The 25682-nt window shown below is 42.5% G+C and overlaps 1 protein-coding gene across 17 annotated transcripts in view; it reads right to left on the bottom strand.

Moving 5' to 3' along the window:
- The window catches only part of LOC122431703 (aminopeptidase O (putative)), a 392534-nt gene that overhangs the window by 259362 nt on the left and 107490 nt on the right, over positions 1 to 25682 (bottom strand). For all 17 annotated transcript variants that reach the window (XR_006266602.1, XM_043453080.1, XM_043453083.1 and 14 more), the window contains exon 5: positions 23129 to 23374. Coding sequence is in view for 16 of the 17 variants with exons in the window: in XM_043453080.1 (XP_043309015.1) it covers positions 23129 to 23374 (246 nt within the window). In the remaining variant the exon portion in view is untranslated. The remainder of the gene's footprint in view (positions 1 to 23128; positions 23375 to 25682) is intronic.

Raw genomic sequence — 25682 nt, 5'->3', positions numbered from 1 at the left:
CCCACATTCTGAGACATTCTGATACCACTGTTTCGTTGATATTTCTATCCCTGGCATCCAACACAACACCTAGCACACAATGTGTACATCATACATATTTGTTGAATTAAGGAATAAAAATCTGGGACAAATATATATTCACAAAATATGCAAAAGGATGACGTTTTCAGATCACACCATTCAAAACATATTAAAGACCTAAAGGAAAGAGCTAAAATTATAAAACTCTTCTAAGAAAACAGAGGTATAAATCTTAATGGATTCTTAGATATGACACCAAAAGCACAAACCAAAGAAAAAGATAAACTGAATTTTTATCAAAAAGAAAAACTTTCGTGCTTCAAAGGACACTACCAAGAAATTGAGAAGACAACTCACAGAATTGGAAGGAAAAACATCTATTATAGCATCTGACTCCATGGTTCCTATAGAAATATTCCCCTGTACCAACTCTAGAACTTTTGCTCTGCATCCCTCTCTCTTTTTTTGCGATCTGTCTCTGGTCTTTTCTTTTTCACTTCTCATCTTTTTTCTTTTCTTTTTGTTCCCACTGTGTTTCTCCATCTTTTCCTTATTCTGTGCCTAGGGAATCCAATTTAAAATTTTCTTTTTATAAATGAGATTCTGGCTTTTTGTTTTGTTTTGCTTCCCTCCCCCATAAAGTCCCCAGGGAATTTATTTGAGGGTTAAAGAGCCTGGGTACCACAGAGTCTTTACTACCCTGCCAGTTGCCTACTTCTGTATACTTATCCAAGGCTCACGAACAGACACACACAAAGTAGGCCTTTGATCCTGAAAACCTAGGGATCCCACTGGGATGAGGATAAATATTTATCTCTATTTGCTTTTTTCTGTTGGGGCCTGGTTTCTGGCTTGCTCAATGTCCTATTTGGCCAAAGACCAGCCAGGTCAGGAAAAGATCACGCCACAGTTCCAGTCTTGAAAACATGTGGGAAGAGCCTCCAAACCGTTCCCATATGAATTGTAAAAGGGTCATCTGAGTACACTATGAGTGTAAGGAAATATGTAGGGAGAAAAAGCATTCTTTGCCCTCACGCTAAGTTAGAGAAGAAAACCAAATATAGAATATTCTCTTATGAATTTCTTCTCATACCTTTACCTAAGCAAAGACAAGAAACATTCTAGAAAGCCTTATGAGGGCTGAAATAGCTCTCTGGTGGCTGCAAAGGAGGAAGAAGTAGGAGTCACACAGATCGTGGTTTTCAAATCTCAGTTTTGCTACCTATGAGCCAAGCCTCACTTTCCTAAATATGTAAAACCAAAATAATAAAAACCTACTCTACAGAGTAGTTGAATTTATAGTTGATTATGTATATAAACACGGAGCATGGTTCCTAGGACACAGCAGCAATTGGTAGACATACTAGATATGTCCCATTCTCTTCTAATGACTCTGATTCCTGGGCTTCAGGTCACTGTGTTCCTTGATCCTAACCTGGAAACCATACAAAGAAGATGGTCCGTTCTCTGACAGGAAAATGGAGACCTGCCTCTGAGAAAAGGCATGTACTCGTCTCTCCCACAAACCAATCTCATTGTTCAGTGGAACGCAAGGATCTACCAAAAGCTAGCTGTTAGCTCCACTGGGCATACTGTGTGTGGAGAAGGGACAACAAGCAGATTCCCTAAGCCACTGCGTCTGCAAGATGAAGAATGGCTTCTGCAGGCAGAAGCCTGTAGCCCCCTGTGCTGCCGCTACCACCATCTGTGTCCTATCACTGTTGTTACTTATTGTTACATTATCAGCAGCATCATCATGACCAATTCTACCTTCCCTTCTTCCCCCACCGCAACTACTACTACCATCACTATCATCACATGTCATCAGTCAAGACCCTGGCGACCAGAAAAAGAATGGGTAAAAGCCAACCTGTCAAGCAGGATGCTTTAAAGGTGGTTCTATTTAGAGAACCTTTGAATCACCTGGACAAACTGTGCCACATCCAACTCTCAGCATGTACACAAATGTCCCCACCTAAAGTCGCGTGCTACCACAAACGCCACTGAATTGAAGAGAGACTCCTACAGAGGCACACTCCTTCCTCCCCTTCCCCACCTTGCGTGACACAGAGCAAGGACTGGGGGAGGGCTCCCCAGGCCTCCAAGGGGGTCTCTAACTTGGCTTTGTGCCTGGGCTCCTCACTGTGCTCCAACACGCAGAGCCCAGAAGGTTAGGGTGGAGTGGAGTAAGTGAGTAGCCATGGCCTCCTAGCTGGAAGGGCTGGCCATATTTCCATTTGTCAGGAAGAGCGCAACAGGAGTTTTGAACTTGAAGCCCACTGACAAAACAGCTTTGCCAGTAGTCCTATGGGAGGCTCATGTCTTGGGAGAATAAAAACGCCCTGCCTGTCATCATAAGGAAAACTGAAACAATATCCTTTTAAAACAAATTTTACAGAGATTTTGCTGTATTTTCCTTTGAAGATATAAAAAAATACATTACAACTCTGTCCATATTTTAAAAATAGGTCACAAGTTTTTGCTAAAAAAAGAAGCTATTTTTATTTCCTTGCATCCTTATAACTTAATATTATAAACAACTAAACTGATTTTTTAATTATACTTTTAAAAGACTTTTTTTTTTTAAAGTAAAGGTTATTCCTAGGCTGACACTGAATATGCCAGGTCTGTAGCTAGAAGCAAACTTTTATAGCTGGTTATTAAACCCCTGAATATGAGTTTATATTGGAAAAACTGAAGCGATCTTAACTCTAACTATGCCGATGGGCGCCACTTTAATTACAGTCCCAGAACTGAATAAAACACAGTCTCTCTCCTACAGTAGCATCACAAAGAACCCCATTAACTCTCCAATTACTAAATGAGGAAACAACATTCTCTGGAACCCAGGCCAAGGGAAAAAGAGCTCTGCAAGTTCTAACTTAAAACCTTAAAACTGGGCTTCAAAGTTACAGGATACATAAGAAAGTGCTCCCCTGCACGTTAATGTTTACTTCACTTATTTAAAATGAGTGAGTGTCCTAGCCAAGGCTCACATAAGACTATTTGTTTAACAAATAAAGATGTGTGTTTCCTGGAGTGTTCTAATTGGGATCCAGATCCCACCTCCTAAGAAATCTGGGCTTGGATACCTCCCGCAGGACGCATTTGACAGTGTGGGTATCCCATAGTGAGGGGAGTGGAGGATCTGGTGTTCATAAGGGAGCAAGCACATGGAAAAAACTATAGAACAAATGGTTTGTCTCCCACCAACGCATCCATCACGCTTTCAACAGGAAAGAAAAGTGGGGAAGGTCAAAATGATATCCAGTAGGATTTGTAAATTGAGCTATTCAGTAGGCAAGCAAACTTTAAAAATAGTAACTTGGGGGAGGCCAGTTTCCCTCATCTCCTCCATTCTCTCACTCCTCCCTCCCCAATCTGCCATGCTCTCCCTGCTGTCTTTGTAACAGCAGTTAAAGAGCCCTGTTTTCAAAGCCATGCTAACATATTGGGAAACACCAGGGCAAAATCAAAGATTCTTTGGCTGGGCGTGTAATATAAAACTTGAAGTTGTTCCTGTTAAATAAAAACAGCCATGTTAATTTTGGTGCCATTGAAAACACAGGAAAATGCTGTTGCCAAATGGAAAGGGAAAAAAAATTGCTTACCAAATGGGAAGCAGTTGTATTTTCAAGACTTGAGAACAGTATTACAAAAACTAGAGAGCAAAACTGAAAGAGGAAAAAGAAATGAAAAGAAAAGCTGTTTTTTCTATTTAGTTTTCAGTCATCATTTTCCTCCATCAAGGTAAATGAATGCATCCATAATTCCCTGGAGGAGACACGGAATTCGAGCCTCAGGAGTTTCACTCCCTTGTGTTGTAAATAAAGAACCATTTTCTTGCTGGACCTTCAGCTCTTGGTTCCACACCCTTCTGCAAATTCACTCAGGAACACATTCCCATGGTTTACAGAATAACTATGTGCACTATGCAGTCATCAGAAAAGGAAAAAAAAACTTCTGTGCTCAAGATCCTGTTTTGAGCTGAATCTGACCATTGGTTGGAAAGAGCAAAATCACAGAGGTAGAAATGAAATTGTTTATTTTCTGGTTCTACCTGAAACTTAGGAACTATTCCCAACAGTGTTTCCAAGTGCCTCTGAGCTCGTAAATATAGCAGAGAGCAAGCTACATTTGTGATGATGGGTATGACTGCAAGGGATTCACAGGAGATCATCCTTGGCTGATTTTAACATCTTTGGGAAAGAAACCAGAAAAGGACAGAAGAAAAGAAATGCTAAAGACCAGAGACTCTTGAGATCCTCTTTTAAGGGGCTTGAGAAGATTCTGAAACACTGATTTTTGTTGTTGTTGTTGTTGTTATTCCTAAAAATATGTGTTATGAGAGAATACTTTTCATTTTAATTTTCATTTTGGGTATTATTCTAACGGTAATTCCTGTCTTACTCTCCCCTGTTTAAGCTGATGTCCATACACTGGGAAAACCACACCAGACATCTTTGGCAAAAAGTGAAGTTTATTTCATCATCAATGCTACCCCTATAATACACATTTCCCTCACTTTATAAATAGTAACTGAATGTCATCTACATGCCTGGTATTGCTGATTGTGATAAAATTTCAGCGTCGGGTGAACAGACAGTGTTTCTTCATTCTGAAGGCATGGCTTCCACAAACTGGCATGTTGGCAATGCCCCAGATTCTCAGTAAGAGCAATGAGTATTCGATAACTCTGTCCTTGAAACAAAATCCAAGTTAGCTTTCCCTAGTTCTGAAGTTACTGTGAAATTCCGGTGGGTCCCACAACTTTGAATAGGTAGCCAACACTGTCACTTGCTCCACACATGATTCCATGCAGTCTGCCATGGAAACCCAGAGGACAGCCAGCGTAGTGTGGGGAATGACATCAGGAAGGAGACGGGACACTCAAGACTCGCTAAAAGGCGTGCCAGTTACGAGACCTCATTAGGTCTTTCAGGGAATCAAGTTTAGAGGAGTTAACAGCCTCTTGAAGGACTGAATTGGAATCCAAAGAGAATCAAAGAACTTGGAAAAGTGGTTAAAGAAAATGGATTTCCAGGAATACATGCTGACCAGTCTGAAGTAAGGAATGACTAACCATGTGTTAATAAAGTAGTAAAGGGAGCTATAACGATATAAATGGAAAGAGGGTCAGCTGCCTAACACAGTTGTTAGAGTTAAATATAAGATTCTGGGGCTGGTGAGTGAAATCATGGCAACCAGGGAAAAGCGGTTCAGGCTATAGGCTCCACAGGCAGAGGCTGGGCTGGAATTTCGGCTGTCACCTGGGTGATGGGAAAGTCAGAGAACTACTTGTTTCTCAGTTTCTTCATCTACAAAATGCCAGTAATAGTAACCTCTACCCTGCAGAGACTGTAAAGTCTTCAACAGGACAACACATGAAATTCCTCAGGACAATGCTGGACCTAGGGTTAAGAGCTCCATAAATGGACCCTGTGTTCACCGTGGAGACACTGTTGCAGCTTCCTGTGTCTGGTTTTGGACTCTTCAACTTCTGAGTAATAAAGAGAACTAGAAAGTGATCCAGAAGAAAGCAACCGAGGTGCTTAAAGAAAAGGAAAATAGAAACATAAAAAGGAACTCAAAACTGTTGGGATTATCTAGCTCAGAAAAGCAAAAGCTGGAAGGTTTAGGAGCAAAGCAAATAAGCAATAAAGCACCCCCTGATTCAGGAGGGGGTGACCAGCTCTTCTGCTGCTGGATTTAGCCTGTGGGAGAAGGGTGCTATTGCAGCAAGAGGAGCAAGGGTTAGCTATAAAAAAGAACTTCCCCCACAATTTTCTTTTTATGAAGAGTCATTTCCTTTGGCCTTAGAGGCCAGACAAGCACAAGTCTACTCATCAGATGAGGCATCCATTTCAAAATATAAGAAAAATGACCCTCCAGTTGCTGCTTTTTCGCTTCTAACAAGATGACCAAATCTGTAAAGGGGCTCAGGGTCCTGCCAGGCGGGGGAAGAGACACAAATGACCAGCAGCTCCAATCTCTAGGCTTTCTGAACCTCGGAGCCCCTCTGTAACGGTTCTCTTTGTCTATTCCCCCTAAGTAATGACTGTCCTGCCAAACCAGTGTGGTGATCACTAGTTTCTGTGTGCGTGTCTACAGGAAATAACCACCAGAGAGGTCAATAGGCCGAGTGCTTGTGGTGTGTGCTTGCACACACACAGAGTAGAGGCCTACAGCTTATATTAATTTGGTATCCGCTAAAGTGGTTGCCCTTTAGAGATTTTAAAAAAATAATCTGCCGTGCTGGTAAAACATTTTCCAAATTTGTTCTCTAGTGTCATGCCTTATTAAGGCTGAGATAAATCATGTCCACTGCTTGCCTCCCATTGATGTTACCGAAGAAATCAGATTATTCTGGCCAACATCAAACCATAATAGAGTAGCAGGCTAGGCCCTGCCTACTATTTCAAATTGAGTTTTGAGTGATATGCTCTAGAATTATGTGGGGGGTGGTGTATGGATGTTCAACTAAGCTTAAAAACTGTTTCAGCAACGCTGCCACAATTCAACCAATTCCTTGAAGAGCCTGGAAATTCGGACACATTTGGTTGTTTCCATAACCCACTACTTTCCACTTCCCTTCCTGGCACTTCATTCTGTGTTTTCTGTATTCAGATCATGCTTGGCCATCCGCCTAAGTCTGAAGATTAAACCCATTAAAAATCTCTGTCTCCTCGACATCCTCCTATTTAAAAAAGAGATAGCATCCGTCTTCCCTTTCATTTTTTTTCTATGTGGTTAAAGAATATTTTCCCTTTTCCTCCTTTGAATGTTTTGACTTGAAACCTACACAAAGGCATGATTTCATTAGGCTGGTTGCTGGTCTGAGCTCGGTGCAGCCTCTCACTGGCCTAACTCTGGAGGAAAGGAAAGGCTCTGCTCTTAGAAGCCCGGCAACAGGTCCCCACACCAGCTAGTACGGCTCACTCAACGCCAGGGCGCAGCCCAAATAAAAAGCACCAGTGGCTCGAATTATATAAATAATATCCAGTTCTCTAACCTAGAAAAATAAATGGCACTTCTTAATGCTATTTAAAAATATAAAATATGTGGGTTCATTATCTTTTAGAAAAAAAAAAAAGGTTCCTAAATATGTGGATTCATTTTCTTAAAAAAAAGTTCCTGAAACTTCTAAAGTTACTGAGAATAGGAGGAACACAACTTTACAGTCATTAAAATGAATGAAATCCGAGGAACAAGACCATTATAAAACTACTGAAAAGGGGATCATCAGTGCTTCCACTTGGTTTATTAGATGAGGTGGTTGTTGTTTACTGCTAAGTCGTGTCCCACTCTTTTGTGACCCCATGGACTGTAGCCCACCAGGCTCCTCTGTCCATGGGGTTTCCCAGACAAGAATACTGGAGTGGGTTGACATTTCCTTCTCCATTACTAGATGAGGACTTGGGCCTAAATAAGCAAGAGCTTCACAATGATACATTAGGTTTATTAATCTTATTTCCATCCCTGCTTTAGTGAACCACACAGAAGTGCTGATATTCCATTGCTTAGGAAATCTCACAAAAATGTCACATGTTTTAACCTACAGTTATAGCCTTAGTGGGGGATAAATAAGATGCAGGCCCATTTCTACTTCCCACAAGATGGCAGGAATAGCAGCAGAATAACAGAATCTGTGCAATTTACTGACTTCAAAATGCACCAAATGCTCCATGTAGCATTATTTTACAACAGCAAAATACTGGGAAAAGCTCAAAGATCCCTAATCTGGAAAAATAAACGGAGAACCTCCATAGAGTAGAATACCATGCAGTTAAATAAAGAAAAGAATGAGAAAACCCTCTAAGGCCTAAAAATAGACAGAAATCCAGGCTATCATGTGAAGTGATAAAAGCACAGTATAAGCAGAGTGTGTGCTCTGCCTTCTTTTGTATAAAAGAAGGAGGGATAATGATCTGTAGAGTTTTATTGGCTATTTATTACTGCATCTGCATGAAGAGACCCCCTAAAAAAGAAACAACTGACCCCAAATGTTGTCACTTACGCTCAAACCCCACAGCAGCAGATCAGAACTCACCTAGCACAAGTGCAGTTTCAGCCTCTCCCAGGGGGAGAATTTTCAACCAAAGTCTGGAGTTTCCTATTCAACATTAGTGAGGTCATCTGCATGACAGAGATGCCTTTCCTCCAAAGGAAGGTGACTTCACCTGAAGCAACCCTTCCTCTTACTTTTGATTTCCCTGTTCACCCACTTTCTGCCTTTAAAAATCTTCCATTTTGTACAGCTTCCCAGAGTACCTTTCTGCTTGCTGTCCATTTCGTGAATCACTGAATAAAGCCAATTAGATCTTCAATTATTTTTTTTTTTAATTTTGTTTTTCAACAAGACATGGAGGCTTATACAAAAAGCTAATGCCAGTATATACATAAATAAGTTCATTTGTATCATTTTTTAGATTCCTCTTATCATATAAGTGATATTGGGCTTCCCAGGTGGCTAAGTGGTAAAGAATTCATCTGCCAAGCAGGAGACACAGGTTCGATCCCTGGGTCTGGAAAATCCCCTGGGGGAGGAAGTGGCTACCCACTCCAGTATTCCTGCCTGGAGAATTCCATGAGCAGAGGAGCCTGGTGGGCTACGGTCTATAGGGTGGCAAAAGAGTTGGATACAACTTAGTGACTGAATAACAACAACTAATGGAGGGATGGGCAGATGGGAAGAGAGGAGGGGAACAAACACAGAAAACACTTTTACTAGGGAAATTTAGTATTCAAAGGCTTTCTTGAGTTGATTCTTTTGGAGAAGTGTCGTGAGCCATTTTCATTCTGGTCTACGGGATTATCTCAGCCAACCAGGCAGTACTGTTTACTGAAGGCTGTGTGTGCTTCTGGGACAGGGACCTTGGCAGGGCTGTAGGGCGGGGCTGGTGTTCAAAGGAGAGCAGGGCAGGGCACCCCCCACCTGTGGCTGCTCACCGCTCCATCCTGGCCTGACTTGCAACTCTGGGCCTCTGGCTCCATTCGGAAGCAGCAGATATGGCAACACAGCATTCTTCTGGAAGTTTCCATCACATGGTCCTTTCAAACACAGGTCGGATAATGCCTCTGATACTGAGAACAGACCAGAGAAACTGCTTCAGGGGTGGACTGGACTCGATCGATGATCCAAATGTGATGGGAAAAGAGGTCAAGGACCTCTTTTCATTAGGTCCTTTCATTAGTTCCCAGCTGGCACTAGTGGTAAACAACCCACCTGCTAAGGCGGCAGATAGAAGACACTTAGGTTCAGTCCTTGTGTTCAGTCCTTGACTGTCAAGGTCAAAACACTGGTTGGGTCCAACCAGTGGACCCAAAGCCCCAGAGGAGCTTAGACAGTTGAGTCCAGGTGGGATCCCAAACCTCCAGAAGATCAGGATTTCTTTCAGCTTATTATTAGATATGGAAACGGATCTAAGAAATGCATTTGACCTAAACCAGAATGACCAGAGGTTTTATTCTGCTGCCTTTTTCAATTTCCTTTTGAGGGGAAGGAAAGTTAATACATATACTTAAACTACTAAAGTTCAAGCTATGTCCTTAAAGGAAGACCTAACAAGGAGCTACTCTAAAATTCTCCTTCGGTGAAATGAGAAATTCCACTTGTAGTTCTGTCTGAGTAATCTGGACTCAGGAACTCTTTGAAACAAACTTTTCATGTTTTCATACTACCATGGCAACTTATCACACCTATTTTTTCTTCTCCCTGCAGCTATTATTTCAGAGAATCTTGGACATTCTGAGTTGGTAGGGACCTTAAAGCTTGTGATTCACACTAATAAGCAATAAGTCTTAGATGTTTTTTGACCTAGAAAACTACCAAGTTTCTCCAAGCTGACTGAAACAAGGGCTGAGGGCATCTGACACATGATCTTATCTAATGTGCCCAAGAGTCCTGGAGGTGAGCAGAGATTTCACAAACAAATCCCTGGGCCGGGTTTCGCAGCAGTCAACAGCACAGTTAAACTGGCACCTGGTCTTCTGACTGCAAGGTCAGAGCTCTCTTTCCATCATCTCAAACGGCGTTCCGAGCGTTGCGGGGACAAACGTGGACTCGGAAGAAGCATGCAGTAACAGCAGCACAGCAGTAGATGCACTTAGTCACCTGGGACTTGCCCTGGCTTAGCTCACAACCCCTGTGTGGGCCAATGGGTTTTTGTCACTCAGCTCAAGCATACAACCCATCATGAGGCTCCACTCGTCCTGCGCCTCAGAGAGACACAGAAGTCTAGGTCCTGATCCTGGCTGTCAGCACCTGCTGGGACTCATCACCCCACAAGATAAACTACTCAGCTGAGCAGAAAGTGGGTGAATCATGGGAGGGGTTGGGTAGAGAGGCCTCATCAGTAACAGGGCTCCCAGGTCTTAGACAGGCTGGGCAGAGCTGCTACAAAAGTAAGCTGTGGGGAACTTGCAACAGCTGGCCATGGAAGGGGACTGAGAGCTTGTCTGGGAGGATCAAATGAGAGAAGGTGTGTATATATATACATATTAACAGATTTGTATGTATATACATATACCTAAATGTGTGTGTGCATGCTAAGTGGCTTCAGTTGCAACTCTTTGTGATGCTATGGACCACCAGGTTTCTCTGTCCATGGGACTCTCCAGGCAAGAATTTTGGAGTGGGTTGCCATGCCCTCCTCCTCCAGCAGATCTTCCCAACACAAGGACTGAACCCAAGTTTCTTGTATCTCCTGCCTTAGCAGGTGGGTTCTTTACTACTAGTACTACCTGGGAAGCCCATACCTGTATATATAGTCTCTCATTTGATCCTCACAAGCACACACATATGAAGACACTACAACCTATAGAGTCAGGTGAATCATTAAAGAATGAAGGCTTGAGGGGACAGGATCCAGAGCTGCTCAAAGCCATTGACTCCTTCTAATCCTAAGGTCTAAAGAGGCTTTTGTTTGTAGAGGCAAAAAAGAAGTAGCCCTTGTAAATTAGTCTGGGTTCTGGGTTGTAAATGTCAGAAACACAGCTCAACAGCCTTAGGCCAAAAACGATCACAGACCCATGGGAAGGGCAGGGCACACAAGTGAACACCACTTATCTCTTATATTTCTGCTTCTCTTACTTTCTTTGAGACCCGGTTCCCCTGGTGGTTAGAAGCTTAGTCCAATTGTCCTCATACCAGACGCTTCTCACCCTACTCTACTCTTCATTCCAACTGGGAAATCCCAGGGAAGGACTTGTGCCAAAAGTTAAATAACAAGATCCCAACACAGACGGCCCCTAGGGCAGGGACTGTGAGAGGTACAGGTGTGCATCCCTGGAGGGAGATAGCGTGAGGTACTGCCTCGGCCTAGGAGGGTCCCTGAGGTCTGAGGATGATGGGTTGACTAGCACTGATCTTCCTCTCAGATCTAGAGCCTCATCTCAGGGGGCTACCTAGAGGACCAGCAGAGGCACCTCTGGGAGCTCAGTGAACACATGGCTGGTGCAGGCAGCATTGGAAAGGTAAATATCTAGCTGTGGGCCTGTTTCCTTTCAGATGCTGGAGGAAGTATTACAGGATAATAAGATGTACATTTGTTCCTGAGAACAAACACCCTCCCTCTCATCTCTACCTTTAGAAATATAGTACTGGTTAACTTCAACAACATTGGGCCTTAGACATGGAAGCCAAGGAATAGGGATTCCCTGCATAAAGAGCCAGCATCTGTATCCTCAAATTGCCTGAAACTATCCAAGCACTGGTAGGCATGAGGCTGAATCCAATTGGATTCCTTCATCTGTCCATTCACTCTCCTCATCCCAACTTCCAGACACCATTATGTAGGGCCTCAGAAGGCCCAGGAAAAACTCAAAGTTTAAAAAAGACAAAATTCAAACAGATGCCGCAGAGATGACCCTTAACCACACAGGAAAGGTCAGAATTGTTCCCAAAGAGGTCTGTCTCCCCAGATACCACTTGATCTGAAAAGTACTTTGCCCGCACCACCTGCCCCTCAGCCCCAACCTCCAACCCTGGGGATCTGGTTACCAGAACAGGCACAGGGGCAGAGGGTCTGGAGACTGGCAGGTTTTCTGGGTCCCATTTCCTGTGGTGGCCTGGGGACTGGGGCCTGAGCCCCCCTACCAGGCAATGTGCCTTGCTGAGCTCTGGGGTCCATAATCTCCTGATTGCTTGCAGCTCTGCAAGGAGATATCAAAGCCAAGAAGTAATGGTTTGAAGCCAAGCAGAGGGGTTGAAAGAACAGGGAAGACAGACTGGGGGTGGAGGGAATCTGGAGGGGTTTGGGGGGAGAGCCTGGGGTGGGGAGGGTTAGGCCAAGGAAGAAGAGAAATTAGAATTAAACGAAAACAGCATTTGTAGCTGGGCCCCTCTCAGTAAAGTCCTGCCATGCATGTATTAACCTTCCACCGATGAAAACAAAATCCAGGGACCTGGTGCCTGCCTGCTGGGGCACATAAAGCTGAGGGGATATAATATCTTCCAGGTGGGTGTGCCCAGAAGCACACAAAGGTGCTTGACAGGTCGTTTAAAGCTGACTGTCAAGGTCAAAACAACACCACCTGCAGGTTAAACTGAAACGTCTTCATCCATCCCCCACCTCTGGGTTCTCTGTTGTTGTTTGTTTTAAACCAAAGCACAGTTTGAGCAGCAGACAAGCCTGACAACTGTTCAAACATATGTATGTGCAACTTATTAGCTTGCAAATGGAGATATCTGGAGGCTAAAAACAAGCCTGGGTGGGTGGGAGGGGACAAGTTAGCTGCTAACTTTGAGGGGCCTGAGCGGTGAACTGCCAGGCTGAAGGCAGCAGGCCTTTTTCTGTGGAGCACACTCCTGATGCAATGCTTGGAAATGCTGTTTTGCATTGATGGTGCACAGAGCAGGGGCGGCTCTTATGAAAGGAAGAGGCCCCTGCCCTTGAGATCTGTTTATTTTGCAATTAACTAGAGGTAAGCGAGGACCCTTCTGAACCTCCTGCTTGCAGGCCTAACATTTAAACGCCTACTGCTGCCCAGGTGCCCAAGTACAAGAAAATTGCAGGCTTATGATCTAACTAGCCCTTACATCAAAAAGAAAATATACATGTATGTAAATTACTGAATGAAATTGAGTCACCCCCACTCCTGTTCAAAATAAAACTCAAACCTAATCAAATCAAAGAATGTTAAGGCTCTAAGCCCCTCTGCAGGCAATTCTAAATCAGGCCCTTACTTTTCCAGAGAAGAGAACTAGGCTAGGGAGGCCCAGTCACTTGCCAGGGATTCCGGCCTGTCACTGGGCCCAACTCCTGGGGAACACACCTTCCTTATGAGTAAGCAGGGGGCATCACCAAGGAATGTCCCCACCATCCTCTTTCCTCAGTCTAACATGCTCACCTGAGGGACGACAGCAGGGTGGAGAGTCTGTGAAAGATTCCCAAGAGATACTTACCTGTCCAGAGTTCCTCAAAAATAACACCTGCAGCTGAATCACCTGGGCAGACATGTTAACATTCCAGATACCAAGATAGCACCCCAAACCCACTGACTCAAAGTTTCCGCGGTGGGGCCCAGGCAGCTGCAGAGATTCTAGGGCACTAGCCAACCCCATGGTGTGCAGGAAGAAATGTTAGAACGTCCTTTCATCAATGTTTTTTCCTCATTCTCTTAAACTTCCATTTTTGTATGTATTTTATAGTTGTTGTCCTGTCACTAAGTTATGTTTTATAGTATATCCTATATATATATATATAATATATATATATATTTTATAGTATACCTAATATAGTATGTGTGTGTGTGTGTGTGAAGTTGCTCAGTCGTGTCTGACTCTTTGCGACCCCATGGACTGCAGCCTACCAGGTTCCTCCATCCATGGGATTTTCTAGGCAAGAGTATGGGAGTGGGTTGCCATCTCCTTCTCCAACCTAATATAGTAACACTGTACTAAATGTATATGACTTATAAATAAATATGAATATATGGAAAGGGTGATTGTTCAAAAATCAATGCATAATCAGAAAGGTGTGGCACCCCCAGCATTAAGTGGTGAGCCCGTCTTCTTCACTGCCCTAAAGCAAGGCCTCAGCTGCCACTGACCACATGAAGGCTGGACTCTACAGCCAGTCATGTCATGGGCTCCAAGATATTTCTTCCCCAGGAAGCACTTTCTAAAGTGTGTTTTGAGAAGGTGGTTTCCCTGAGACCCGAAACAGCCTGATGAAGTGTGCACTGTACAGGGGGATCCCTGAGCGAGGTTTTGGAGGAATATTGCATATTCTGGCCTGGTCTTTGAGAGGCATATACATGCCAGGATATTAAATCAGGATAATAAAGATATTAAAGGCTTTCTCAGAAGCCCTCCAGTAAAGACTCCCTTTTTACTTAGTTTAATCCACTCATTTCCTAAATTAATTAACCCACAGTTCCTCTTCCCACATGATTAACATTCCACAAAACTAGTCTTCTTGGAACCTAGGTAGAAAATCCTGATTTAGGCTAAAGATTTCATATTTCCTGGAGCCAGAGAATCGTCAGCATTCACTACACCTGTCCATTGACATGAGTCTGCTGAATGAATCCTTGGCTTTGCCCATCCATCCCTTTCCAACTGCCCGCTTTCAGTAAGATGTTCAGAAATCGCACATGGCTGATAAAAGTCAGAAACCGCGGCTGACTCAGTCTGAGAGTAGGTGCTCGGGCTCTCAGAAGAAACTAACTTGAAAACTGTGCTGTGCCACGCTTAGTCGCTCAGTGGTGTCCGACTCTTTGCGACCCCATGGACTGTAGCCCTCCAGGCTCCTCTGTCCACGGGGATTCTCCAGGCAAGAATACTGGAACAGTGTGCCATGCCCTCCTCCAGGGGATCTTCTCAACCCAGCAATCGAACTCTTGTCTCCCACGCTGCAGACTGATTCTTTACCATCTGAGCCACCAGGGAAGCCCAAGAATACTGGAGTGGGTAGCCTATCCCTTTTCCAGGGGATCTTCCTGACTCAGGAATTGAACCGGGGTCTCCTGCATCGCAGGCGGATTCTTTATCAGCTGAGCTACCAGGGAAGCCCCACTCGAACCCTAGGGTGTTCTGCCAACCACAGTCCCCATATCTCAGCAGGCTGGCCTCTAAGAAACAAAGGCCTGATGGTGGGTCATCTCCAGGCTCACAAGAGCACCCCCAGCTCCTTGGCCAACCTAAGTTTTGGCCGGGGAGCCCAAGTGTCACTCACACTATTATGAAATGGAATTCCAAGATTTCCATTTGATGGTAAAGAGGGGAGGTGGTCATTTTCAGCATGCTGACTTCCGGGAACATGAGGGCAGATTTGGCATTCTGTCTTTCCGGAACAACGTCTAGACTATCTGAGGAGTCACCTCTATAAATAGCACAGAAATAAAACATTTCTACTTCAAGCTACTTCGAGCTCCACTCTGGGGTTAAATCAGGGTGGATTTTTGCAATGTACCCACAAATCCCACAAAGTAATCTTTTTTTTTTTTTTTAAATAATACATTTTTAAAGGAGAGCTTCCTCACATCTTTGGCCTTTTAAAGTTACTGCTTCTTTTGAAGAAAATGTAGCTGGGATATTCTTCCAATTACATTTTAGCAGGGAGTAAAGTGACAAGGACATCTCCCACCCGCTTTATGCAAACAGGCCTACAGGGCTTGGACACGGTGGGTCCCAGCTGCACAATGGCTGTAGTATGACATAGGCAATGTTCCCTTGAGCAGGACTATTCATATATTGTGCTTTACTTGAGAACTGTTTCCCGAGTTGGTGCTTTCCCCCAGAGGAGTCTAACCTTAAGAGAAATACAGATGCCGCTCCATGCCAAAGCACATGCACAACACAGTCCAGAGGCCGGGAGCATGTGCTCACTCTGTGGAGTGGTTTCAGGAGTGAGTATGCACAAGACTGGGAATATTCCAACTCAGACAACTTTGCACATTCAATCCCATGCTTCTTTTTCACCCAAGGAGTGTATGTTCTGTTCAGTAATGATGCTTCTGTAGAGAAATAGCCAAGGGGAGGGAAAAAACAGTACGAGCCTTTTCTTTGCCAAAGAAAAGTGGAAAAGCCGGGCTTGACTGGCCATTTCAGGCTCAAGGGCTGGAAGAGATTAGGGGCCTATGATGACATCAATAGAGAGGGAAGATTACACATGTAGGTAGAGGGTGATTGTTTCAGGAAGGCCTTTCAAAGGCCTGACAGCTTCTCTTGAAGGATGACCCCAGTGGTGCTCTCAGAGGTAAAGACTGTCAGTCTATGCGTGTGGAGGACAGTTCAAAGAAAACAAAACACTTAAGCATAATCTTTCAGAGGGTGAGGAATCATGGCATAATGATGATAAAATGCTACTTCTGGATCTGACAAGCTGCACAGCTGTTTGATGGCAAGAAGAAGATTCTGGCTAAGCCAAAACGCTGTGAGCTCGCTCTGCCTGTTGTTCCTCTCTAGAGAGAATCTGGCCCCAACATATGCACGTGATCCAGGAATTTGCCTGGTACCCAGATTCTAAGGTTGCCTCAAAACAAGCCCATAGTGAATGCTGATTTTCAAGTAGACTATAAGACACTGTGATTCTATAGGAGGACCTTGAAGCAAATACATAAATATATATATATGTGTGTGTGTGTATATACACACACACATAGAGAGAGAGAGAGAGGGTTACCGATGAGTCTTGCCTCAGTCTGAACCCCAGGCTTTGAGAGCCACCCCAGGGTAAGGCCCTGTTACCTCTGTCTCTGATTTTCCAGCTCTAAGTGACTAGGGGACATCATAAATGGTCCTGTACCTGCGCTGTAAAGAATGGAGCATATGCACACCTTCTCCCTCCTGGCTTTTTCACTACAAACTGATTATGTCAAAACTAACCAGATAATCACAGTCAAGGGCTTCCAGAGTCCCAGAAGAACACTGTCTTAAGAATACCCATGTCTATTTCAAGAAAGAAAAATGAAAGAAACAGAACGCATTAGAAGGGGAAAGCCCTTCTCCATAAGGTAGGAGTAAAATAAAGTCAAACAATTTTCTCAAGAAGAAAAATAGAATTTCCATCCCACCTCCCAGGGGACATGTGTATACACGTGTATGGCTGATTCATGTTGTTCAGCAGAAAACAACACAACGATGTGAAGCAATTATCCTCCACTTAAAAATAAATTAATTAAAAATAGAAAAAAGGAAGAAGAAAAGTAGAAATAGAACACAAAGTGGAGAAATGAAGAAAGCAACAAAGGGAAAGCATTTGAGGGGGACTGAGCCCCCTTGTGTAGACCCGTGGACCTTGCTACCCACGATACACTCTGTTCATTGCTCCAGCGAATGGCAGGGGTGCCAGTAAACAAAGGATTAAAATTTTATGGGAAGGAAGGAAGGTATGAGCTGCTTTCTATCATTCACACCCACTTGTTTGTAAAAGCAGAAGAGTTATACAGGAAGACGGGGGAAAGAAGTGCTCCTTCAAAATATTTTTTAAAACAATCCATGCAGAAGGAAGTTCAAGAATTTATTAAAGTCTGGGAAACAAATGACGACAATAACAAAGAAATAAAACCCACACATAGGCCCCCAAATCCACAGCACATCAGAGAGAGCAGATGAGCTGGAAACCTTGGTGAACCAAAAGGTGCACTAATTTAGGGCTTGCAATTCAGTCCCCCAAGGAAAGAATCACTATGGTTGCATCCTGCCTTGAAATCAAGGGTCACAGGTCCCTGAAATTTATCGGAGGGTTGTTTAAAAGTATGGCAGTTTTTAGTTTAGGGGATTCAAAAATTCAACTGGAAGCTAACAAAGAACAAGTAAAGAAAAATTCCCCAAACTGTGAAACCTTGCTACTTAAGATAATGACAAAAATTTATGACCGCTTCCTTCCCCAATAGAAAGGAGCACAATTAGAAGGCTGAAAACAACAGGCCCTTTGTACCAGCATGTTATGTTTGCTTCTTCTATTACACATTGGCTGGGAGATAAGAATAAACAGGACAACACCCTGTCTAACCCCAGGAGGAGCGGGCGGAGGGAGAGCCGGTTACATTCATTCTTGGGCATGTATGTGCACACCGTTTATTCGCAAATTGAGGTACTTAAGAAAATTGGGTATGCAAGAGTCAGGAACTAGTATAAGCATTCAGAAGCCTTTTATTGCACAATCAAATCTTTTAAGAACAAGCCACATGTAATAAGGAGCTTTATCATTTTTCTCTACTGTGAAGTGCACTGAAGATATTTCAGTAATTGATATTATTTCTCTGTGCTCTTTACTTATCAGTCCTATTTTTGTCCAGTCTTTGAAAACCTTAAAAATTAGGCTGAGGAAACATAAATAATACCTCCCTCCCTGTGACCTGTTTCGTCAAAAAAGAGCTTGCAAGGAATCAGCAAGCAGCCGCTGGGGCGAGTTGCCAGTCTGGGCGCTAAGTGCTCTGATGCCTTCTCTTTGGAGAATTCTGCTCAAGAACAGCAGGTACTAAACCAAGTCAGGTTCCAAGCAGTTGGTCATGAGCCGCCACAGCACCACTGGTCCCCAGAAAAGATGTGACCTCCCTGGCAACCCTCTCCCTGTACACACGACTGCCCGGAACCATCCATCTCTGCTCAACCTCTGCCCTTTCTGAGTGGCTCTTCCTCATGTTCCTCACATGGGTGTGCAGATGGCTCAGGTGACTGAAGCCCTTCAGGACCCCGGCATTTCCTGGTGCCCAAAGTATGTCCAAGGGAAGCCATGCTAGCCACACTGGCCTCCTTTCTGCTCCTCCAGCCCATTACAACGGTTCCCAGCTTGGGGCCTTCGGACTTGAACGTTCCTTAGTCTGAGTTGCTTTTCCACCAGATTATCACATGGCTGGCTCCTTACCATTCTTCAGTTTCACTCTTTAAAGAAGCTTTTGCCTCCTCACCCTAACAATGCTTCTGGTCCCCAGTTATTCTATCACTCATTTGGCTATATTTTCTTCATAATACACAACTTTAAAAAAAAAAAGAGTGCTTTCATTTATTTGTATTGTCTTCAATTTCTTTCACCTTAAAAAAAAATCTTTTTAATGTATTTATTTTTTAATAGAAGGATTTTTACAGAATTGTGTTTGTTTCTGCTGAACATCAACATGAATCAGCCATAGGTATACATATGTTCCCTTCCTCTTGCACAGTACACATCTTAATTATTTGTTTTTATGCATACTATTTTCTCCCCTGACTAGAATGTAACTCCCACGATGATGGAGATCTCATCAACCTTTTTCATGCCGGTAGCCTCAGCATCTTAAATCCTACCTGGCACACAGTATGTGCTTCATAGAACTTTAAGAATGAATAAATGAATAAACAAGCAACTGAACTCATGAACAAGACTATCTGGTACAGAACCAGTGGGGAAAAGGTCAAAGCAGAATTTGTCACCTATCATCAACCACTCTGCTTCCTTTTTTTTTTTTTCTTTTTCATTATTTCAAGAGAGACTAGGGGTGAATGGTCTACATGTGAGTGGTAAAGTAGGGAAGTACAGCCTCTAGGAGATGGCTTTTTCATTTGATGCTCTAAACATAAAACCACTCTGAAATGATAAGCAGAAGATCCTTCAAAATCAAACAGAGGAGGGGAAAAAAAAGAACGTATTTGGATGTCAGCAAGGTAGTTCTGCCAAGCTAATTACAACCTGTGACATGTAATTGTGAACTGCTGAAAGACAAATGGTGAAGCTAAGCATTTATTATAAACATACACAGAGGTAAGACAGAGGTGTTAATTTTGAGGCAACTGTCATAAATCTGATTCCAGGATATTATTCCATTAACATTATTATTATTATAACAAAGAGTGTAAGCAGGATGACGAGTTCCTTTCATGTATTTCTCAATACCTAGGAAATTAGGCTTACGAGTCAATACCCAGCTGAGACATTTGAGAAAACACGAGGTCCAATGAAAATGGCAGAATGCTAATTATACCAACAAGAAGAGAGTTGTTCTATACATTAGAGACTCATTTAAAATGCATTCTTATCTTCATTTAGACACCATATTACTCAACCCAAGAAAGGTACACTCCAGGGCTCCTTACATGGCAGATTCAGCCTTCATAGGAAAGCAAAAGTAAAATGAAAGAAAACTGCAAGCCCACACTTTCTAAATGAGAAAAGAATGGGAATCTGACTGTCATAGTGTCTTAAAGGCATACTAGTCATTGTTCTCAAAACCAGAATAACATGAAAGTATCTCTCCTCTGGAACAGTGATTCAGAAAAGGGGGAGGAGTTAATATGTTACAGGTCCTATTATATTAAACACTAATAAAAATCATGAAGTGCAGTACTGATAAATGTTCTAGTTTTACTGCTATGTTTGAAAAGCACTCCAAATTCTAAAATGTTGTGTATTATTTACTTCCATATAAATTGATTTGTCATTATCATACATTTAAATTATACAAATGTGTTTTTTTTAAATCCATACTGAAATATCAAAATCAGGCTCAAAAACAGACTTAGAGAGGAAAATTTTATTCATACAAATTATGATATGTAATATATAAAATACAGTGAAATCATTATGGATATCATCCAAAAGTTTTAAACACTCTTTAAAATGGTTATTAATAATTTATTCATTTTAGTTCATGTGGGACTGTTTAAAGTCATCTAGCAAAAAAGAAAACTAAATTAGTATAAAATGTTATTCATTAAGATTAAGACTGAGTCACTAAAGAAGTCCAGAGGTATGGAATTTATGATCTTGCATACATGTTTATAAAATGTGGGCTCAGGGAAGAACCATTTAATTTACCAAGAAATCCTTTGATCTCCAGTGCATTGCAACTAATAGAACAATGGCAAATTTCAGCGGAGACGTCTTTTTGAATGGCTCCTACTAGACTTGAGATTTCTCTACTCCTATTTAGGGTACAGAATTTACCTGCAAGACTGTCATTTTTGTTCCAGTTTGTTTTACACAGCCCCAAGCAAAGCCTTGATCGTAAATAAGGCAACGGGGCCCCAGGAGCCAGCTGAGTCATAAACCCTACTCAGTCGCATGTGGCTCAAGGTGTTGGGATCCCGAGAGAGTCAAGCCAAGCAAGTGGAATCAATTTAGGTCAGAGTTAGGAAAAACAGAGTGTCTCCCCACCCCCAACTGGCAGTGCAAGACACCACAATCCCCCCTCCACTGTTCAAATACAGGGAGTGGTAACTAAGCCCAGGAAAACATCTAGACCAGGGCAGACTATTTCCACAGTCTAAAAAGAAGGAAAAAAATGATATTTGACAACCAACCACAAATTTTTAAATGTACGGTTCTCCTGTTTTTGAGCATAAAAGCAGTCTTGTTCCTGCTCAGTTATTATCACCATCACAGCTTTTGACATTTGTGCCCAGTACCATTTGGCCATAGGATACTTAGGCTTATTACTTTAAAGAAACAGATTTAAGCATGTTTAAATCAATTTAATATTGCAAAAAGCAGCAAACACACAGCCTACCTGCCTGGGCAGGCAAACTTAAAAAGAAAAGCTTTATAGATTGGCCTACAGGTCAACAAATTCTGGTTTTGGCAGACTGATGTCAGGAAGGAGTTGTAGAAAATAAGTTTCTCTGTATGAAAACTACTTGGCCTCTGGTTCCCTCAGGTCAGAACTTGGAACTGTTGGCAAACATGCCCTGAAAAACTGCAACTCTCATAAAGTGCTAAAAACTTCCAAATAAATGCAGTCCCTCAAAACTGTGTACAAATAAGAAACATTTAATGAACAACCCTTCCTTTGCCAATAATTCCACTCAAATTAAGTCCAGCAGACTCTTCAAAGGGACCAAGGAAGCCCCCTTGTTAAGACAAATTCTATATATAGACAGCCGAGACAATTACATGAAGCACATAACCAAATATATATAATTATCCTAGTTTTTACATTCCCATTATCTTCATGAATATAGGGTAAAAATCAGTCTAAATGACCTTCTCAGACCTCCTCAAGGATTAAGACTAGCCAGTTAGCTTTTAAAAAGTATACGTGTATGGTACAGATCAAAGGCAAGTGTTCTGGTCAGTTCTTTTCTCCTCATGGGTTTTACTAAGAATGTGTGCAGCTTTCAGGGAAAACACCACAGATGACAGCTGCTCAAAAGCATGGAAATTAATTGGCAGCAGGAATTTCCTTGACTAATAGGGAAAAACTTAAAGTCACATGTTTTGATGAGCTTATTTTTCCCATCCTTAGTCAAGCGTATTCACTGTTAATGATTAAGATTTTCAAACAGAAATATAACCAAGAAAAGCCTGAGTACATAACCAAGTAAAATGCTGAGTGAAACACAGCTCCCTGTTACTGAATGAACAACAGCATTAACGAATGGATTTTAGGCATAAATTACACACAGAGAAAGGTTCAACTTGCAGGTCTTGATTTTCCATATGAACTAAATTGGGATGACAATAAGAATAATACAATATATTTATTATATTAAAAAATAGTAGCAAAACAAGTGACCCCCCTGAACCTCCCCTAGTAAGCCATCTGCTCTGAGCTGTTTTTCTAGCAGCGGTGATAGATTTACACTGATCCATCCACAGTCTCTCTGACACAGGGGCTCTCAAGTCGTTGCCCTTGTGACCAGTGGTGAGAATGGATGAGACAGCTGGACAGGATTATGCGGCAGCCTGTGCCCTAGAACCAAGTTGTGTTGACTCTGCCCAGAGCTATGACCTTGGGCTCATTAGCATCATGCTCTTACCGCCTAAGCTAACTAGCCACTGATTAGCCACGATCCAGCATACGCCACTCTGGGAGCTCAATGTGTACTTAATCACAGCAACAATGTGAGTTGTTATTTTCAAGGCAACTGAATTGAGCCCGTGACATGCAAAGGCTCATGCATGGTGGAGTGTGCACACACTGTCCCTCAAGGCAGCAATGAGATGGCCCTTCCAATCTATCAAATGACTGCTCTGACAGTTCAGAGAAAGCAAGAAATAGTCAAAGAATTTCCAGGAATCTCCCTAGTGGTCCAGTGGTTAAGACTCTATGCTTCCACTGCAGAGGGTGTGGGTTCAATCCCTGGTCTGAGAACTAAGATCCTACATGCCACACATGCCAAAATTTAGAAGAAAAAAAAAAATTCCAAAGCACGTTCTCCAGGCACCAAAACAGAATAACATACCTGGCCATCCCCAGACTTGAAAAGTTGGCAGGGACAATGAGTATATCCAGCCTGGAGAATGGGTGTGTTCCCAGGACACAGTATGCTGCGGAGAGGCAAGGAGGGATGAGCGGCAGAAGGGTCTCCTGGCAGGCACTCTTCAGGCACACTGGAGCAAAGACCCGATGAGGAATGATCTTCTGGGTGGTGGCAGAAGCATTCTGGAAGCGGCAGGGGTATTCCATGTGACCACAAAAGCCAACATACCTGGGAGCAACACGAAATAAATAGATGCATTTTATGGTAAATTAGGTTTATTCCTCTTTCCATGGAGATGAGGTACTGACACAGACATAGACAACTTCCAGGAGACAGTGGTTCTAATGGACTGATAAGCAAAATAGTTCATTTGAGTTCTTGTCTTGTTTATTTCTATAGAGTGGTGAAAATATTACAGGTCAAAACACTTATCAAAATGCTGAATTGATTATCTTCAATCGAAGCTAAGTGGAAGCAGTAAAATCTTGTTTTAGAATAAACAGGGAGAATCTCTAAGATTCAAAACAACAAAGCAATCCCCTAGTAAAATAAAAAGCAATTCATATCCTTAGAAAGGTGTTTTTCAAATGTCACTATGGGAAAAATCTTCTCCAGTTCAGAATAATTTGCAACTCAGAAAGGAAGGAACAGAGCAACCAAGTTAAAGATCCCACTCTGAGATGTCCTAGAATAAAAGATGTAGACTCAGTGATGTATCCTGTGAAACAGATCACAATGCCATTTCAAGCTTTTCAAAAGAATATAGTCCATTTTACTGAAAAGTAACCTACAATAACTGTTCTTTATGAAGGCCCTCAAAAGTTTTGCTGTTGAGGATTACAGGAGCACTTTGACACAACACTTTCGCCAATCCACTTTCAATACAAATTCAACTGAATCAACCTTTTAAGGAAACAGATGAGAGCCCGGCCCACACCATCTGACCGCTGCCAGTTATTCTGGCAAAGGTGGAGCCGGAAAAGAATTCCTAGAACCTGACTCAGAGGCCTCAAGAGAATGTATCTACCCAAAGAAACCAACATCAAAGGAAACTATTTTTTTTAACCTGCTAACACAGCCTTTATTCAAACAGAAAGGGAAGTCCCTCTAATTTGAAACTGCAAATTATAACTGTACATACTTCTTCACAATGAATACTGAAACACTTTAAAATGCTGGCACATCCCAATACGGGCAGACTACACCAATAACTCGTTTCCACGTGCTTAACGTGCCATTCACCCATCCAAGCCAGCCCTGCCCAAGAAGATCCAAACCGCCATGGAGATAAGCCTCACCCTCTGCCAGCCTGGGACACAGAACATAGCTTCCTGCACCAATGACATTTTACCACAGGTTAGGGTAAGAGAAGTGGGTGGAGACCCATAAAAACTTCTGACAGGATAAAGTGACAAGGAGAACATCATTATTGTCATTGAACATTAGTCAAAGTCTCTGGATTAATAACCTTGCTTTACAGAGAGAGTGAGTAGAAATGTCTCCTGGTAAACATCTAACTGAAAAGGCTGCAATTGTCCACCTAATAACAAATACTGTGTCCGTACATCAATTCAATCAAAAGTTAGAGAATAATTTGGGGTAGACAAAGGTACACACCAAAAAGCTACTTTGTTAAAAAAAAAAAAAAAAAGGGGTGAGTTAAATTTTCTCTGGACAGGAATGACACTAGCTAAAGTAATGAGGGTCATTCCAGTTGTGTGAATTACCACTGTTTTTCATAATCAAAGCCTGAGAGAATGTGCAGGACTTTAAGACAATCTAGCTATAATCAAACTAAGTGAGACGACAAGACTCCCAATAAAAATGGAAACGGCATCAGGGAAGCCACACATGTGTTCCTATTGGGGGGCGGGGGCACATCAGGAAACCTAGGCTTCAGAGGCTGGTCTCAGGCTGGCTAACTGACCTGAGTCAGGCAACTCAGTATCTGGGGCCTCTTCTTCATAATCTCTAACATTCTCTCACCCAAGTGGCTGCTGGGGGAGGGGAGGAGTTGATTGGAAGGGGAGGTGAGGAACTCAGGGGGTTGACAGAAGTTCTCTGTCTGGTTTAGGGCACATACAATCATCAAAAGCTCATCAGGCCAAACACTTAGAATCCGTACACTTTGTTGTACGTTAATTATGCTTTAATTAAAAACAAACAGAGAATCTAAAACAGTTTCTAAGATTTCTTCTAGCACTGCAATTCCATGACAACCCACCACAGGAGCCCCTTTCACGCAACAGCCATGTTCCTGAAGTGGTGAGGTAACACTGTACTTTTATAAGGTCATGAATAGTCTCCCACAAAAGCAATATTAACCCAAAGATGCCATATCTTCCTTTCACACAAACCTTCAGTTATTAATTTCTGTGTATGTGCCTGCTCCAATACATTCTCAATATCATCAACAATTCAAGCATTTGTAAATGCCAGTTTCTTGTGTCCAGACTTGTATCAGAGTAAATATTTTAACAGTACATATTATTAATAATGCCTGATAGTTAATAAATAATCTGTAATACTAAGTAAA

Source organism: Cervus canadensis, chromosome 30 (genome assembly GCF_019320065.1).
Source record: "Cervus canadensis isolate Bull #8, Minnesota chromosome 30, ASM1932006v1, whole genome shotgun sequence".
Lineage (NCBI taxonomy): Eukaryota > Metazoa > Chordata > Mammalia > Artiodactyla > Cervidae > Cervus > Cervus canadensis.
The sequence above is the reverse complement of the archived record's forward strand: the minus strand, read 5'-3'. Positions and strand labels throughout refer to the sequence as shown.